General features: G+C 36.0%; 1 protein-coding gene across 1 annotated transcript in view; it reads left to right on the top strand.

The window, feature by feature from the left end:
- Positions 1-17437, top strand: part of FBN2 (fibrillin 2) — a 206194-nt gene that overhangs the window by 62582 nt on the left and 126175 nt on the right. The window contains exon 7 of the mRNA XM_010981038.3: positions 5484-5609. Within this exon, the coding sequence (XP_010979340.2) occupies positions 5484-5609 (126 nt within the window). The remainder of the gene's footprint in view (positions 1-5483; positions 5610-17437) is intronic.

Here is a 17437-nt window from a genome sequence, read left to right as displayed (position 1 = left end):
GTTTCGTGCGGTAGTTACAGGCGATGTGATGGAGGTTGAGACCAGAATAGAAGCCGAGGGGGAAGACTTGAGATATATTTGGAAAGTAAACACTTGTTACTGATAAAATGACCCGAGACAAGTGAGAGAGAGGTGCCAAGTTTATCTCCTGGGTGTCTGACTTTGACAACGGGATAAACGATGATGACATTTGTTGAGATAAGGAAGACTGAGACAGAACCATACTCTGCTCTTTTTATTCCAAGTTCAGAGTCCTGCAGGTAGTAAGCTACCAATATTTGTTTGTTGGGATGATCATTTATTCAGCGTTGGAATATTGTGAATACACAAATAGGTATTCTGGCAGAGTCAAACCATATTAAATGGTTACCAAAATACCCTGTATGTTTCATGTTCTAGGTAGAGACAGACCTACTCTTCAGTTGCTATACTTAAAAGGCTGGCATTTGTTTTTATAGAAATACAAGTACTATGTATGAATATCTATGGAGTATAGAAATGAGAACTTTTATTTTAAAGATGGATCTAATTTGGTCACAGGCAAAGTTAAAAACCATGTACTATTAATTTAGTAATTGGAGTTGGTCGTCAGTTCCCACAGATATAAAGTAAATGCCTGTAGCACTGCACATACTTTTTCACATTTTAATGTGAACTAAAAATAATATACCATCTAACACTAGTTTATATAATAAAATCAGTTTAATCTCTTAGGGCAAGTTTATTTGGAGAAGTTGGAGAATAAAGGAGTTCATAAACTAGAATTACTGTTGCTTTGTTACATTGTTTACAGCCTTAATGGGCATAGACTGAAGTGGTTATATAAGGTTTAAGTTTCAAAAGATTTCATTTTATTCCATAAAATTCCGACATGTGATTTGAAGTTATTCAACATTCAAAGAAATAATAAGTCTGTGCCTGAACTGAAGGGAGGGACAGAAACACATCTGTATAATTTGGACAGTGGAAAACGAATCAGACGTTCGCAGTTTCTTACGCTGGCACTTGGAAGATGCAGAAACTCTTGCATAGTTTGGTGGTCTGAGGTTTGCTTTTGTTTTTATAGGGCACACTCGTGTATGTGTCTAGGTTTATGTTATTTCTGTAAGATTTCTTTAAACTCTTCTTTTTTATTTTAGTGATTAACTTGCTCTCCCTAAAAGAAATTAATTCTGTATAGCTGTGTAGTCTAGGATACTTCAAAAATAAAGGTTGTATTTATTTATTTTTCTAGGAAAGTACTTTTTAGGCAATTACAAAATAAACCCTGTAAAGTCAAATTGCTTTTTCCTTTGAAAAATTACTGAATCAACTAAATATGTAGTCAAAGATTTTATGAATAGTATTAAGGGATTTATAGGTTTGGCCTCATTTTTCAGCTTATACCAAGATATTCTTTCTCGGATACATCTGCCAGGAAAAGAGGTTTCTCTGGATGTTTTATACCACACTGTAGAAAGGGTGGAAGTGAAGTATATTTTTAAAATAATGCAGTTTGAAATGTAAATTAAACTGTTCAGTATATAAACTTCTTGTCATATTACAGATGCTTTTTGTTTGGATCAGGTATCCTTTAATAAGACAATGACATCTACTTTAAGTTCAGGATAAAAATATTTGGGGCTGTTGTAATTAGTTTTACAGACAGATGGTCAAAGTGAGGAAGAAATAATAAGGATGCTAACTAAGCTCTTTTGTAGGCTTAAATTTCCTAGTTTACACATGAAGATACACCAAACTTGTGGGCTTACCAAAAAAGCAATACGGTAAATCAATATCTACTAACATCGAGGTGTATCCACAAAATATTTTTTACTGAAAACAAGATGCAGAACAACACATATAGTGTGATCTTATTCTCGTTAAATAAACAGACCACTTCTCTGAACTTGGGTATGAATGAAAGTCTAAAGGAACAAACTACTAACATATCAATGGTTACCTCTTTGTTTTTCTGCATCTTTACTGTTTATTACGATGAGTATATGTTGTTATATAAAGATATAATAATAAATCTGTTATACTGACATGTCAATTTAAATAGATAATGTAAATTTGCATCAGCTTATATATTATATTTATTTTTATATTCAGTGTTTATCTTAACAATATACTGAATTAGAGGGGATTACTTTTTACACAGAGAGATATTAAGGTGAATTTACATAGATGTAAAATGAAAGATTCAGAAACTCTAAATAAAAGGATTTTTCCCAAGCTTCTGTAGAATGCTGTCTGTAGTTTTTTTGTACAGGCCCTTCACCAAGTTGAGGACATTTTCTTGTATTTCTGGTTTACAGAGATTTTTAAAATCATGAATACGTGTTGAGTTTTGTCACTTGCTTTTTTCACATCTGTGAGATGATCATACGTTTTCTTTTCCTTAATCTGTGAATATGTTGAATTGATTGATGTTTGAATGTTGAAACAACCTTAAATTCCTGAGATAAACTCCACTTAGTCATGATGTGTTAACTTTTTAACTTATTGCTAAAGTTGACTTGCTAATAATTTGTGTGTGCCTGTTCCAAAAAGACACTATTCTTTTCGTTTTCCTTCTTGTGATGTCTTTGTCTGCCTTTGGTCTCGTGGTGACTCAGTCCAATAAATGGCTTGGGCAGTGTCCTCTCTTCTCTTTTTTGCATGAATTTGTCAACAGGTGGTATTGTTTCTTTCTTTAATGTTTGAGAGAATTTAACAGCTCAGCCACCTAGACCTGAAGCTTTCTTTGGACCAAGATTTTAAAGTATGAATTAAACTACTTTAAATTAAATTAAACAGCTGTAGGTCTATTAATACTATCTGTTTGTTCTTGAGTGAGCCTTGATTTGTGTCTTTCAAGGAATTTATCTTAATTGTTGCATTTAATGCCATAATGTTGTTCATACTATTTCCTTTGATCCTTTTAATCTCTGTAGAGTTTGTTGTGATGTGCCCATTCTTATTCCTTAGATGATCATTAATTTCTCCTCTCTCCTCTTTTTTTTTTGATCAGTCTTCACAGAGATCTATTGTATTTCCAGAGAGCCAGGTTTTATGGTCATTGATGATCTCTCTTTGACAATTGTCCTATTTTATCAGCATTTTCTTCCTTCTGTTTGCTTTAGGTTTAATTTGCTCTTCTTTTCAAAATTTCTTAATATGGAGACTTAGATAACCAATTTTAGACCATTCTCTTTTTATAACGTCAGCACTACTTTAGCTTCATCCCACAAATTTCGATATGTGGTATTTTCAATTAATTCAATATACTTTCTAATTGATTTTCCATGTGATTTCTTCTTTGACCCATGGATAATTTCAGAATGTGTTGTTTAAATTCCAAATATTTGGAGATGTTCCTGATGTTTCCTCCTATTAAATTTTTAGTTTAAGTCTGTTGTGTTTAGACAATATACTTTGGATGATATTAATCTTTTTATATGTAATGAGGTTTTTTACATGGTCTCAGAATATAGTCTGTCTTGGTAAGTATTCTTGTGTACGTGAAAAGAGTGTTTATTCTGCTAAAGATGGTGTTCTTTAAATGTCAATAAGGACAAGTTGGTAGAAAGTATAGTTCAAGTCCAACATATCCTTGCTGGTTTTCAGTCTACTTGTTCTATTAGTTTCTGAGAGAGGAATGTGGAAATTGCCAGCTGTAATTGTAGACTGATCTATTTCTTTTTTCAGTTCTTCCACTTTTTGTTTCAGATGTTTAATGTTTTATAATCATTGCATACACATTTACATAATTGTCTCTTCTTAATGAATTGACTCCTTTGTCACTATGAAATACCCATCTTTATCAATGGTAATATTTCTTGTTCTGATGAATACTTTGTATAATATTAACATAGCCACTCCAGCTTTGTTTTGATTAGTGAGTACATGATATATCTTTTTCATTCTTTTACTTTTTAAGTTTTCTGTAAATGTGGATTTCTTGTAGACAGTATAAAATTGGGTCTTTTAAAAATATTTGACAACCCTAGCCTTTGGATTGTTTATAGTAGTTACATTTCATGTAATTACATTATTATTGGGTGTAAATCTCTGTCTTACTGTTTCCTGTTTGTCCCACCTACTTATTTCTTTTTCTCTTTGCTTGCCTCTATTAGATTTTTTTTTAGTAATCCAGTTTTATTTCCACAATCGGCTCTACGTCTTTGTTTATATCTTAGTGCATGTCTTTACATATTTAACTTACTACAGTGTATTTTCAAATAATATTATGGCCTTTACTTGTATAGTAATAATTTTATAATATTTCTCCATTTCCCTCTACAGTCCTCTGTGCTATTGTACTTTTTATTTCTATGTATATTAGAGCCTCCAAAATATATTATTGTTCTTCTTATTATTTTCAACAGTCAATTGTTTTTAATTTTATTAAAAATATAAAAATGTCATTTATATTTATCAACACATTTACTGTTCCCAGTGCATTTCATTTTTCCTGTGGACGATAATTTCCATTTCAAATTTATTTTTCCTGAAGAACTTTGTTTAACCTGTCTTGTAGACTCTCAGCTTTTGTCTGAAGGTCTTTACTACAGTTTCCTGAATTTTATTTTGTCAGTATTAAGGATTTCTGTTCCTAAATGGATGAAATTAATAGACAGCTTAGAGGATGAGGAAGATAATTGCTGTGTCTAAAACAGAAGTTTTAAAATTTAGAATGAGACAACAACCTTAATATAACAATGTTTAAAGAATATTTACTGACAGTTTTCAGATAAGAAATTTTAAAGCTAACAAGATAGTTATTAATAATTAGAGAAGTGAAAACTAAAATTAATAAACATAAATAATATTTCTTAATGGTATTAGGCCAAAGAAAATTAGATTATTGGAGAGTTATATCATGTGCTGGCAGGGAAGAAAAAACACAAGACTCCTCATGCACAGTAGAGGTGTGCGGACTCCTTGTCAGTGTGTAGATTGCTGGCAGCATGAAGACTGCTACGGGAATTCTGAAGGACCATTGGGCACTATTTATTCATGTAGGTGCCTATATGTCCACCCTGTGCTCTAGTAGTTCTGCTCAGAGTCTACAGCAAAAAGATAAAGAGTCTCTGAGTCTTCAAAGTCCATAGTCACTCAACTCCATGAAGAGACATAGCAGGGACATGCCTTTTATGTCACTCTGAGGTGGTGAGACGTTGGAGGAAGCTGAGTACCCAGCCCCAGGAGAGTGAACACGTTAAGAAGTGTTCTGCAGCACATCAAAGCAAGGGATTGGTTGTCCACATAACAATATGGGTGGATTTTTAAAACAAAATTCCAAAAGAAAAAAAAAGTCAAAAAACAAAATGAGGTCTTTAAAAGGTACCATTTACATAAACTAAAATACATGCATACAAAGAGATCCTGGCTCCCCTCTCACCATCCTCTTGAGAACAAATGAATTTCTTCTATACATTAAAGAAATATACATATATGTATAAATAGATATTCTGAACATCAGTGCTATATGAATTGAAAATACTTTCTTCTTGCAGATGTTGATGAATGCCAGGCTATTCCTGGGATATGCCAGGGGGGAAACTGCATCAACACAGTGGGCTCCTTTGAATGCAAATGTCCTGCTGGTCACAAGCAGAGTGAAACTACTCAGAAATGTGAAGGTGAGTGCTTTTATTGTGAGGGACGTGTCCAGTTGTTGACTCTGAATCCAAGAAAAATATGACTTCATTTTGAATTTTGGAGAACTTAATCACAATTATAATTACTTGCTTTCACATGGAAGTGAAAGAGTAGCCTTAGTTTTATATTGGTCTGTGTATTTAATGGGTTGGATTTGGAAAAAGGGCCAGTGATCGTTTTATATATGGTTTGTTGTCTCAGGTTCAATGTTGTCATGAGAATGGGAGTAATCCAGTGTTTATATTTTTCCTTAATAAGGTAGTTTTCTATTTCACTTATGAAATTATATGAAACATTAAAAGTGGGTAAAGAGAAGTTCAAGTGAAATAGCGTCATGTGTAAGATGGTGCATTAGAAGTTGGTGCTCTGTCATACTCTACCATATAAAGTAAATATCTTACTTTTTGTATCGAATATTGCTGCTTGACTGGCCACTAAATAAAAACCAAGCATAACTGACTTAGGAGTATTGAAGTATAACGTTCATCTTTTCAGTTATTATATTACTTAAATCAATTTATGTCAACTTAAATGTTTTCTAAAAATAATAGAGTGTATCTTTTCTCATTGTTGTTATATAAGTATTCTCATCTACTTAAAGTTGAAAAAAACTGTCCTAGAGATTTGTTTTTGCCAGCCTGCCTTATCTGAGGTAGAAAAATAAATATGAACAATTCAGTAATCTGAACTTATTCCATATGCCTACTAGGGTCTTAACTGGGAACATGTTTTGAGTTCAGTAGTGCCTAACATATATCATAATTACCCTGGGAAAAAATTATCACACGTTTGTTTAGACCATTTCCCCTCACTACCTGAAAATATCTTCTGGTATATATAATTAAGTCTTGTGTTCTTTCCCTTTCCAAAAGGCTGTTTTACGTTATTTTTTGTTGCTTGATTATAAAAATTGTGACCCTCTGTGTAGATAAAAAAAATGGGAAAATTAAAATCTAGAGTTTAATTATGGAGGACAAATAGGAATGGGAACTCTTTCACTAGACAAGAAGTAGAGTGTGGGTCCACAAGGAACTGGGCTGGAGTGTCGGGGATCTGCAGAAAGGCTGGGCTGGACCACTGTTTCCTTGCTACTTTTTGTATTTTCCCTCCTGACTTTTTTTGCTCAACCTTTTGTCACCCCCCTTTACTTTTTACTTCTGGAGTAATACCCAAACTAGATCCGAGGGTGATAGACTTAGGAACAAAGACAGTGTTTGCTTATAGGTGAGAAGACACAGCCACTGACTGATCAGAGTGGTTGTGACATTTCCATTAATCATCCAACAATGTATTACTTCTTAGCTGAAAATGGAATGAGCCTTTTCTACATCATGTTTCTTCAAAACAACATATAGAGCCAAGACAGAGTTTGGAGAAAGACAGTGCAACTCTTTATTCATACCTGTCTATGTTCTTTAGGAAAGCGGGCTGTTGATGTAATGTAGGCACCACCCAGAGCACTGAATCCAGTCGTCTCTTTCCTTATTTCCTGCCCAGGCAGCCAAACCCATTTAACCAATGCCCAGAAAAAATTATGTGATTTAATGTTTGGGATTGGTGGGGAATAGCAGAATTATAAGAAGTAGTGATTAGAATTTGAAAACTAAAGGTTTATAAAGACTTTACTTTGTGTCTAAGTCACATTGATCTGGATATGTCTTAAAAGTAACTACTACCAATTTTCTTTGGGTTATACTGTTTCCTTATGTAAAAGATCAAGTGGTATTTCCTTATATAAAATTATTTAATGTAATTGGTAGTATAATGTATCTGGAAAGACTGTAAACTATTGGTACTCTCAGTGACAGGTTTTGAATTATTGTTTATATAGTGTCAATGTAAAAATGTTGCCATAAATTTAAAGTTAGTATTTGTTCTAAATATGATCAAGTTAGGATCCCACATTCAGTAAAACGTATCATGCCTACTAAAGTCATGTCTTATTTTTCCCGGGCCAGTTTGGCTACAAAGTCTTCTTTTAATTCTATCATACAGTGGGCAAAATGATTCTTTGGTGCAGTAAACTGTTTTTTCCCATCCAGTGAGAAGGATGTTTCAGTTATTTATTCTTTTCAAAGATTCATTCATCTAAATACGTGTTTAATTTAAATGAATAAGGAGAGCAGAACCCACCAATACAATCTGAAATGGAGTACCAGAAGACTATCCATAGTTTTCTTTTTTATAATAGAATATGTGAGTTTGAATTTCCGTCTACTTGGATAAAGCAGGTACTGGATGTCCTTGTATGATCCCCCTTGCAGACTACACCTTCTCTAACATTTCTTGAGCTAGTTATTCTTTCTTGGCTTAAATAGAAGGCAGGAAAATAGCGTGATTGTATTGGAAAGTTTCTCTTCAGTGGTTCTTTACGTGTCAAATAGTTGTTTGCAGATTTATTCCAAAGAGTCTTCAGCTTTGTTCCATTACCGCAGCATTTAGTTTTGTTTGAGATTTATGACAACAAATGTATTTATTTATGCTCATGAAACTCATGAAACTTGTTGGCACAGCATCTGTAGCTGCTGTTCCAACTCTGCTTTGATAAACCATGGAAAATAAACGTCTGGGCTAAACTGAAAAGTACTTGCTTTTACTCATGTTACCAAAAGTATATTAACTTAAAAAAATAATAAATTCATTGACTCTTTCCCAAAAGGGAAACATATTAAAATTGAGATTCAAGTAAGGGGATGGTAAATATTGGAAAACTTTTAGGTCATTAAAAAAAAAAAACTATCATCTTTTAAATCTTTTTTTAAAAAAGAAATTTACAACAGTGTAGTTAAAACATAAATTCCCTCTCCCTTAAATAAGAAAGCCTGGGCTGCGAAACCCAAACCTACTTTCTGCTCCTGTAACAATAAGGTAGTCCTCTATCACAGCTCTATTTATACTGCATTTTAATTATTTTTTGTCTGACTCTGCTGGCAGATTGTATGCACCTAAATAACATACTAATAAAAGCTAATGTTTATGGAGCACTAAATGCATTCTCGACAATACTTAAACCAATTTACATGGGTTTTCTTATTAAATCACCATGCAGTGCTGTGAGGTTGGTTATTATCATTAACCCACTTTACAGATGAAGGGACTGAGGTGCAGAGAGGCTAAGTAACTTTCTTGAGGTTTAATGGGTAGGAAACTGTGGAGCCAGGCCTGCAACTTGCTAGATTCACTTCCAAGCTTTCAGTCTCAGCCAGAGCTGTTGAACAAACAGCTGTGAGACCCAGGAGCACACACCCCAGCCCCAAGACTGCATTTACAGGGGGTAAGTCATGGAGACGGCAGCAGCAACAGGAGTAACGTTCTCTCTTTGCTCATCACATCATGGGGTAGTGCCCTGCCGTCCAGCAAGGCCAGAATTAGATCTGTTTTAGTGATCCTTGCACTGGCCGTGGAGTTTGTGTACGCTGGAAAAAGCATTGTCTCTTTCCTCCGATATGATAAAGGCTGAAAAAATATGGAACCTTGACCTCCAGCCCAGTTTCTTCACCTCACCCTTCATGAACAGGGGAATCTCCCCTTTGTGTCATCAGGGTTCAGGGATCCCAGTTTTATGATTATGGATACGTGACCTGACATTTCACTGGCTGCAGCCCAGATCCACCCCCTGGGTACCCTACCTGGTTTGACCAATTTAAGCATTCAGATGTAGCCGGTTTCCATGGAGCCTTTGGGGAGGTTAGGCCAAAAGGACTAATTCTTGAAAAACCTAACTTTTCTTTCTAATGTTTTACTGCTCTCATTGCTGATGTATTAGATATTCAGTCGGGGGGGGGGGGCGTGCTATGCTTTCTGTTTATTAAAGTGAAAATTTATTCTGCACCACTGTGCTAAAATAATCCATTCTCTGTGAGTTGAGAATTAAACTGCAGTTCAAGGAGAGCAAGAGCAGGGATTAGAGGAACTGAGCTAACTCTGTCTTTATTCATGGAGGGGAGTCAAAAGCAGAGGCCTAAAGGAATTAACTGTGAAAAAGGAAGAGGTCGGCATGGTCATTACAATGAAGCTGATTATAATTTGCCTTTGGCAAAAAAATTTAAATTTTATTTAAGAAGGTATATGTAGTAGTCATACTGTGAAGAAAGGCGTTCTTAAATCCTCTTTAAAAAGCTGGTAAAATCCTGGTTATCAACTGCAAATGACCTGCGTGGCCAAGTAAAATCAGAACTGATGTAAATGTCAGAACAGCCTGCTTCTCTGCAAATAGGTGGGTTAGGACTTTTAAAGTAGGAAACAGGTTAGTCTCTACTTTATGGTGATTGTATTTGTTTATTTCAGGTTTTCCTCTCTGCACACTCATATACACACACCTATATGCATATCTAGACCTGTGTCTAGTGCCCTTTCTCTCAGGTGCACAGAATTGTGTTGATCACAGTATTGCTTCATGGCATAATCGTATTATTCCATCTGCACTCCACTTTTTTGTTGTTCTTTGGTTTCCTATCTTAGCTTATAATTTCAGAGGCTTCCACTTGGCCTTTCCCACTGAGAGCTCTTGCCCTACAGAACAAGCACTGTGTTAGTTAAGCCAGTAGGTATGTTCAGACTAATTATGCATTTGAGGTCTTGAGGGGACGATGCCACCTCTAGGTGTCAGTATCATCTCAGACTCTGTGTCCAGGACCTGTCAGTGTTTGGGTGCCATAGCCTGTATGTGTATGCACATCTTCTTTATGCATTCATCTGTTGATGGACACTTGGGTTGCTTCCGTATCTTGGCTACTGAAGCATTATCTCCTTATCTTAAGCACAGCATTGTCCTGGCGACAGCCTTCAGTGTTCAGCCTCATTTTTAAGGCATATTAATAAAACAGTTGGAGCCTTTAACAACCTAATTCCTTGAGAACATGTTAATTCTGGGCAATGCCAGCACACTGGCAAAGATCACTGAAGTTCATCTTCATAAGCTAACCTGATCTTAGTCCCCAGTCCCCATACTCTCCCAGTTCCCCATACCCTCTACCCTAAAAGCAAAGGTATGAATTTTTAACACAGGGATAATAGTGGAAACTTTTTTTAGTGGAGATACTAGCTTTGAGAATCAAAGCCAGTCTTAACTTGCCATGGTTTCCTCTGTGTGCTAAGCAAATATGACATCCAGCAGGACTGCTGTGTTTCCATCTCTCTCCTCTCTGTGTATATAAGACAGACAATGACCTATAATCAAGAGAATTGATAGTAAAAGATATTTGCACTAAGGACTCTGCTTTTCATGATGCATTTATGTTGGGAGGCAGAGCATTGAGTAGCTTAAAACTTCGGAGCATATGCATTAAGAGTTAAAATCTAAAATGGAAATCTGAAGCCTTAGTGCTTTGATAAACCATTTGCGAAGAGCATACTGACCAGGTGCCAGGTTAACATTGGGGTTTTGAGGTTTGACTTTTAGAAGCCCCCATCTGTCTCATGAATGGAAACGTCACATCCAAGAAAGTGAGACCAGTGGGGAAGGATGGTAAGAAGTCCAGATGGACAGCCAAACAGCAGCCTGGAGCTGACATTTGAGGCAAAATTAGCACATATCACTTCTTGGCATATTTATCAGAAGTTGCCAATCTAAACTCTTTTAGTTTTTCCCCCTACAAACAACTTCCACCATTGAAACTCATGCATTAAGTAATTTGGGCACTACCCTGACAGTCTTAGTCAACTCACAGCAATATTTCATAGGGAGTTACCGAAATGACATCACTCCCTTAATTTCAACCTAAACAAAATGGTTTACATGGAAAGTTGCACACAGCTTTCTATGAAAGCCTGGAGGAGAAAGAGTCCTTTATTTGAGGCACAGTGGGAAACGTCATCATTACGAACATGAAGTCTGTGAAAAATACATATTCCAAAAGAAAATCATATAACAAAATGTACTCTTTAGCATGTGATCTAAGTTTTGAGTCAAAATTAGGAATATTCAGATCACATTTTAACTTTCTTTTATAACAAATTTTTTTAAGTTTTTTATTAAAATAAAAAAGAGGAATGGTGTAGAAATGAATGACAAGTTTTAAGTTTAATTCAGAAAAGAAATGTGAAAAGAGAAGAGAGCATGGTGGCCAGTAGAGGGGCCAAGATTTGAGGCCCAGACGTCAGGGTCTGTGCCCAGCTGCAGCATGTGGGAACTGTGTAATCTCGAGCAAATTTGTGTCTTCATCTTTACGATAGAGACAATGGTCTTTTCTGCATAAGGTTTTTATGAGTATTATATAAGATAAAGAAAGTGTTTGGCACTTTTTAGGTCTTTGTTAAAGAAGGCAGGGATATGTAGCATAGAAAATTTAATTATAAAAGATTCAATAAACCATGTGGCTTGAGGTCTTAAAAAATAATTGTAAAAGAATTCTAACATTTGAATTATGACTTGTAGTACAGTGTCCTGTAAATAATTTTAATCTTAAACAAAACAAAAATAGACCTACTAGAGCATATATTTGCCTGCTCTGATGAAAGTATTAACAAACATTGAAATGGACTCAAATCCATCATCATGATGAACAAACATGGAACTAGAGATTTATCCATTAAATCCTGACTAGTCTCAGCCTGTTTTTACTCCCCCAGCCCCAGTTTCATCCAAATTACAGAAATGGACATTTGAGACCCAGAGGACTTGATTTATTTAGCATAACACAGTGGTCAGGAAATTGCATTTTAGTGGCTTCAGGGAAATTTTCCCAAATGGTGGGAACCAGTGTTGTTTCCCCAGTGTCGTTGTATATTTAAATTCCTTTTAAAAATATGAAAAGTATATGGTAAAGTAATTTGCATGATTCTTGCAGTTCAGTTTCTGCTGAAGATCACTGGAAAAATTGAGCCTCTGAGACACCTTTCTGAGAGACACAAAATTAGTTTTGTGTGTTAGTGATAGAAAAACTATTCTACCCTGGAATGAAAGGATTTGAACGTTTTGAACTTTGACATTAGAAAAAAAAAGTTATAAACTATAATCCCTTATTTCCTCATTTTACTTACTAAATCATTGCTGTTTCACAGTGGAAATGGAAAAGCAATAATGCAGACCAAAATAAAGAAAATGCTAGCTTTATAATGTTCTCGATCTTTAACCTCTGCTGAAAAGAGAGAGAAAGAAAAGCTACCTCACAAATTACCATGGCTCAGTGCCTGAAGGAAATTAGTCTGCTCTAAAGAAATATCCTGCTATAGTCAGGTAAAAATTAACAAAATTTGAAGTATAATACCTTGATCGAGGACTGCATGTCTAGCAAGTGTTGTCAGTTACCTACTGACTGTGGATATACTTCATTCACTGCCTCAGCATGGAAAGTGTATAAAGGATTGGTGACAATTTTTATGGGCTGCTAATTTATTTTCGACGTTTCCACTGAATAAAGATATAAATAAACAAAGCTGTGATCATGCTTGAGCTGTTTATCTTAGTCCTGAGTTAAGAATCTCTTCTTTTTCTTGGTGTAATTCTTTCACATTTCAATGTAAAGTGTTTCTCATCTATACTCTGCCTTTGCTAGATTTTAGTACAGTTACTTACATTTAAGGATAATGTGAGTGATTTTGAAAATTTTAACTATAGTCACCTGCTAATTGGTCAAAGGGTCAAGTAAATTGTTCTTCCAAGTACCTGTTGCTTTACTTACTTCCAGAGGACTATTTTAAGCAGCCCTTATTTCAAAGAATCAAAACTTAAAATAAACAAATAAATAAATTTAATCACAGTATGAGCGAGTTTCCTTCAATGCCATCCTGTGTATACTAGAGGAGTTGCTCTGTTTTGTGTGTAAGCTTTGGTTTGACTGATGGGCTGTGGCTTCATACTTCACAGGTTAACATGTCTTTTCCAGTTTAACTATGAAAACTCTCTGAGGTATATTTTTACCCCAGCCCATTGCAGCACACATAGGGCAAGTTTGTATGATGAAGCATGGCTGAATTCTGGTGAGTGGCAGAAGACGATTTGGGCAGTGTTTACCAGCAGCTGTATGCCATCATACTAAATTTAGTACGGCTTTATTTAACAAGCTATAGCTGATGCTAATCTGAAGCATAAACATATATTTCAGCTATAGGTTTCAACTTCCAAATTCTTGGAACTGCTACCAGGAGAATGTGACTATAAATCAGAATTTCCCTCCTCCCATTTGTGATGGAATACCATAACACTTCTATCACATAAAAGTAAATAGCTTTTCATTTTGTTCTTCTCTGTATTAAGGATCATAGTGAATGAAGACTTCTTATCCAGTAAAATCAGTATTATTTGCTAGTTAATAAAAAATGAAGAGAGGATTATAAAAGTCATATGTCCTTCATTAAAACTTTATGTTGACTTTCATTTTCCAATCTTCTGTTCCAGGGAGTGGAGCTTCTTTTTGAGAGTGGTTTCCCAAATGACCTTATGAACGCTCTCATATTGTCGCATAAACCTCACCCAAATGCTTATGATTTCCAGTTTCATTTCTTTAGATTAATGCAACAGCCCTTCAAAACACTACTGAGGCATTGTGAGGGCAGAATCCGTCTAGATCAGTGGTTGACAGACTTTTTTTTCTGTAAAGGGCGGATAATCAACGTCTTTGGAGGTGGAAGTCCCTTTTTGTTGTAGACAGGCTGCTCTATCCGCCCTAGGGCAGGAGCAGCATGGACATTCAACACCCAAATGAACGAACGTGGCTGTGTTCTCATAAAATGCTACTTACAAAAGCAGGCGATAAGCTGCACTCGGCCAACCCCTGTTCTCGATGATCACTATTATCACTATTCTTGCTCTATTTCAGATTGTCGACCCTCTACCTAATTCTGCAGCTGTTTTCTTAGTGACTGGCTAGATGATTTTAGGTGGGTGGGGTCATGGACAAACAAATTTTATTTTAATAGTTATAATTTATCAAACTGTCTCAAGGGAAGAAGCATAACTAGTACGTTAAAACTGCGTTTATGGATGTTATTTCTGAAAGTATTATTGATTAGAATAAAGTTCATATAATGTTTTTTGTAAAGACTTTTTAAGAGCAATTTTAAGCTCATAGCAAGGTTGTGAAGAAGGTACAGAGATTTCCCATATAACCCTTGACCCCACACGTGCACAGCCTCCCCTGTTATCAGTGTCCCCCACCAGAGTGGTACGTTTGTTACAACTGATGAACCTCTACCAATGCATCGTAATCACCCGAAGTCTGTAGTTTACCTAAGGGTTCACTCTGCTGTTGCACAGTTCATGGATCTAGACAAATGAAAATTGACATGTATCCATCAGTATAGTACCATACAGACTATTTTCAGTGCCCTAAAAATCCTCCCATTCAAATTTTTAAAGTGAGTGTGTACATAGAAATATCCTAAGTGGAAAGCAGTGTAGGGGATTCAAGGATACAGTCATCGGTATAGAGATGTGATTCATGAATGACTAGAATTTGAGAAGTGACATAGTAAGATTTATTATCATTGTTAACATTGATGGTTACTATCATTAGAGAGCGTTTTCCCTTCTAGAAATACGTTTTGCAAACTAGAACTCAGAGTCACCATTATGTTTGCCAGGGACTTCCAAACGGAAAGGAATGCTCTGCTAATGAGATCATAATAAATTGAGCTCTGTTATCTTTCTTTCCAGGTCTGCCTTTCGTATCTCCAGTTATCACCTCCTCTTCTTTCCACCCTTCCCTGTAGTATTGCTCTTTTTCTACTCTTCTCTACTGTCACCTAGACTGTAATCAGAAACCTGGCCATTCCTGAAATTTAGAAGGAAGATTTCTCAGTATCATTCACATCATTCCAGGTTTTTCCACTCTTAAGCATCTGCCGATGTCTGGCCTATGAATCAATGCAGCACTCAGAAAGAAGGGATGTATTATGCCATTACAGTCAATATTTTATGTTTAAAATATAATTTTTCAAACAAAAATATAAGTAGACTTTTTCTAAAACTACAGCTACATGCTTATACATAAATACGTTCTGTTTTAACATGAAGGCATTTAAGAAGGTGCTTTCAGTCATACTGGGAAAAATATCAGAGGTTGTTCTCTTGTTTTATCAGGTTCTAAGCACCACAGATTTGAAGCCCTTGAAGATATTTTGTAATAGAAAACATTTGAAGCTTGCTAAAAAATTCTCATTCAGTAAAACCATGTTGTGAATATTTAGTTGTAGGCTTAGAAAATTAACAAACTCATAGAATACAGCTCTTCACAAATTAGATTATTGTAATTTTCCTCCCACATGGACTATTTTTCCTCAATTTACCATGATAAAAAATATTTGTAATAATTAACTCATAAAGAAAAACAGGAAGTATAGCATTCCGGCATTTACGTGAAACTTCATTTTACATTTAAAAATATTTCTTGTATGTTTATTTTCCCTGTAGCTTTAAGATGAAAGAGTGTTTATTATTAAGATGAAAGTATAATGTTGCATTTCATGTAAATCCTGAACACTACTGTGGACACTCTATTTCTAGTGACTAGTTCACTAAATATTAGTATTTCTGTCTAGAATCAAGAAAGTATGCGGATCTTATGAATAAAATATGTTCTAGAATAAGCTTCTCTTTAAGAAGGTAGTTAAAATTTCTTTGTGTTTTTCTCTTAGGAATATTGCTATGTTACATGTAACTACTGTCTTTACCATTTGCACAGCTTGTGAGCAGTAGGAGTGAGGTGAGGGAGAAAAGGAAGGGGAGGATTGTTCTGCCGTCAATGCTCCATCCCTCATCTCCAGGCTATGTGAAAGAGAGATTCCTTAAAGAGGCTGAAACGAACAGTAATGAGGATCTTCTCTGGGAAGTGTTCCATGAGCTAGAGTGTGGGAGGAGGAACATAAGAAATGGAGCCCAATTTACATCTGCTTTCCAGGTTTAAAAGGCAAACGATACTGAGTTTCCCATCGCCCAGGTGAGGAGCCTACAGAAAGGAGATGGACTGAGTAGTCTTGAAAAGAAAGGGCAATTGGCACATACCTTCCTGTATGGTGGGTGACCCCAGCTTGGGGATAAACTGTCAGAAACAGAAACGGGGGCTGATGAGAGGGTTACAAGTGGTCAGATAGAGGAAGGGCCCCTGGGATCAATGGTGAGAAACGTGAGAGACCTCTGCACTTTCCAAAAATATCAGCAAAAGTATTAAGCTTTGGAGCCACCATGCCCAGAAGGCACTGATGCCAGAATCATTCAGTTAGAAAAAATATTTGAGTTCCTAACGCACTTCTAGACCCTGGGGATAGAGTAGTGAACAAAAAGTTACAAATCCTTTCCTTCATGCAGTGTACATCATAAAAACAAGAGACAAACAATAAACAAACAATAAACACACACACTGTGTGTGTCAGGTGTGAGAAGGCCATCAGAAAGTCAAAGCAGGGTGAGAATGAGGCTATGGAGGTGAGGGGAAACCTCGGCTGTCTGCAGGGGGTGGGGAGGGGGCGGATTCCTGACAGGGACCAGCAGGTGCAGAGGCTCTGAAGCAAGGGTGTACCTGAGGGAGGAAGGATGTTAAAAAGCCCAGTGTGACTGGAGCCGAGTGGCAAGGAGGACACTAATAAGTGACAGGTTTAGAGATGCAGTCTGAGGCCGTGTTGTGGGGCTTTGCAGGCTGGGATAAGTACTTTGGACTTTAGTTTGAGTTCTCAAAATGGGAGCTTTTGGAGGAGTGAAATATTCTGACCTCCAGTTTAAAAGATTTGCTCTGGCTGCTGGGTGGTAAAAAGATGATAAGGGAACAAATGTGAAAGCATCGAGACCAATTGAAAAATCTACTGCAATAATCTGAGACTTGATAGCTTGGATGAGGAGTTTACTGGTAAACGTGATGAGAAGTGGTTGAATTCT

Source organism: Camelus dromedarius, chromosome 3, assembly GCF_036321535.1.
Source record: "Camelus dromedarius isolate mCamDro1 chromosome 3, mCamDro1.pat, whole genome shotgun sequence".
NCBI lineage: Eukaryota > Metazoa > Chordata > Mammalia > Artiodactyla > Camelidae > Camelus > Camelus dromedarius.
The sequence above is the reverse complement of the archived record's forward strand: the minus strand, read 5'-3'. Positions and strand labels throughout refer to the sequence as shown.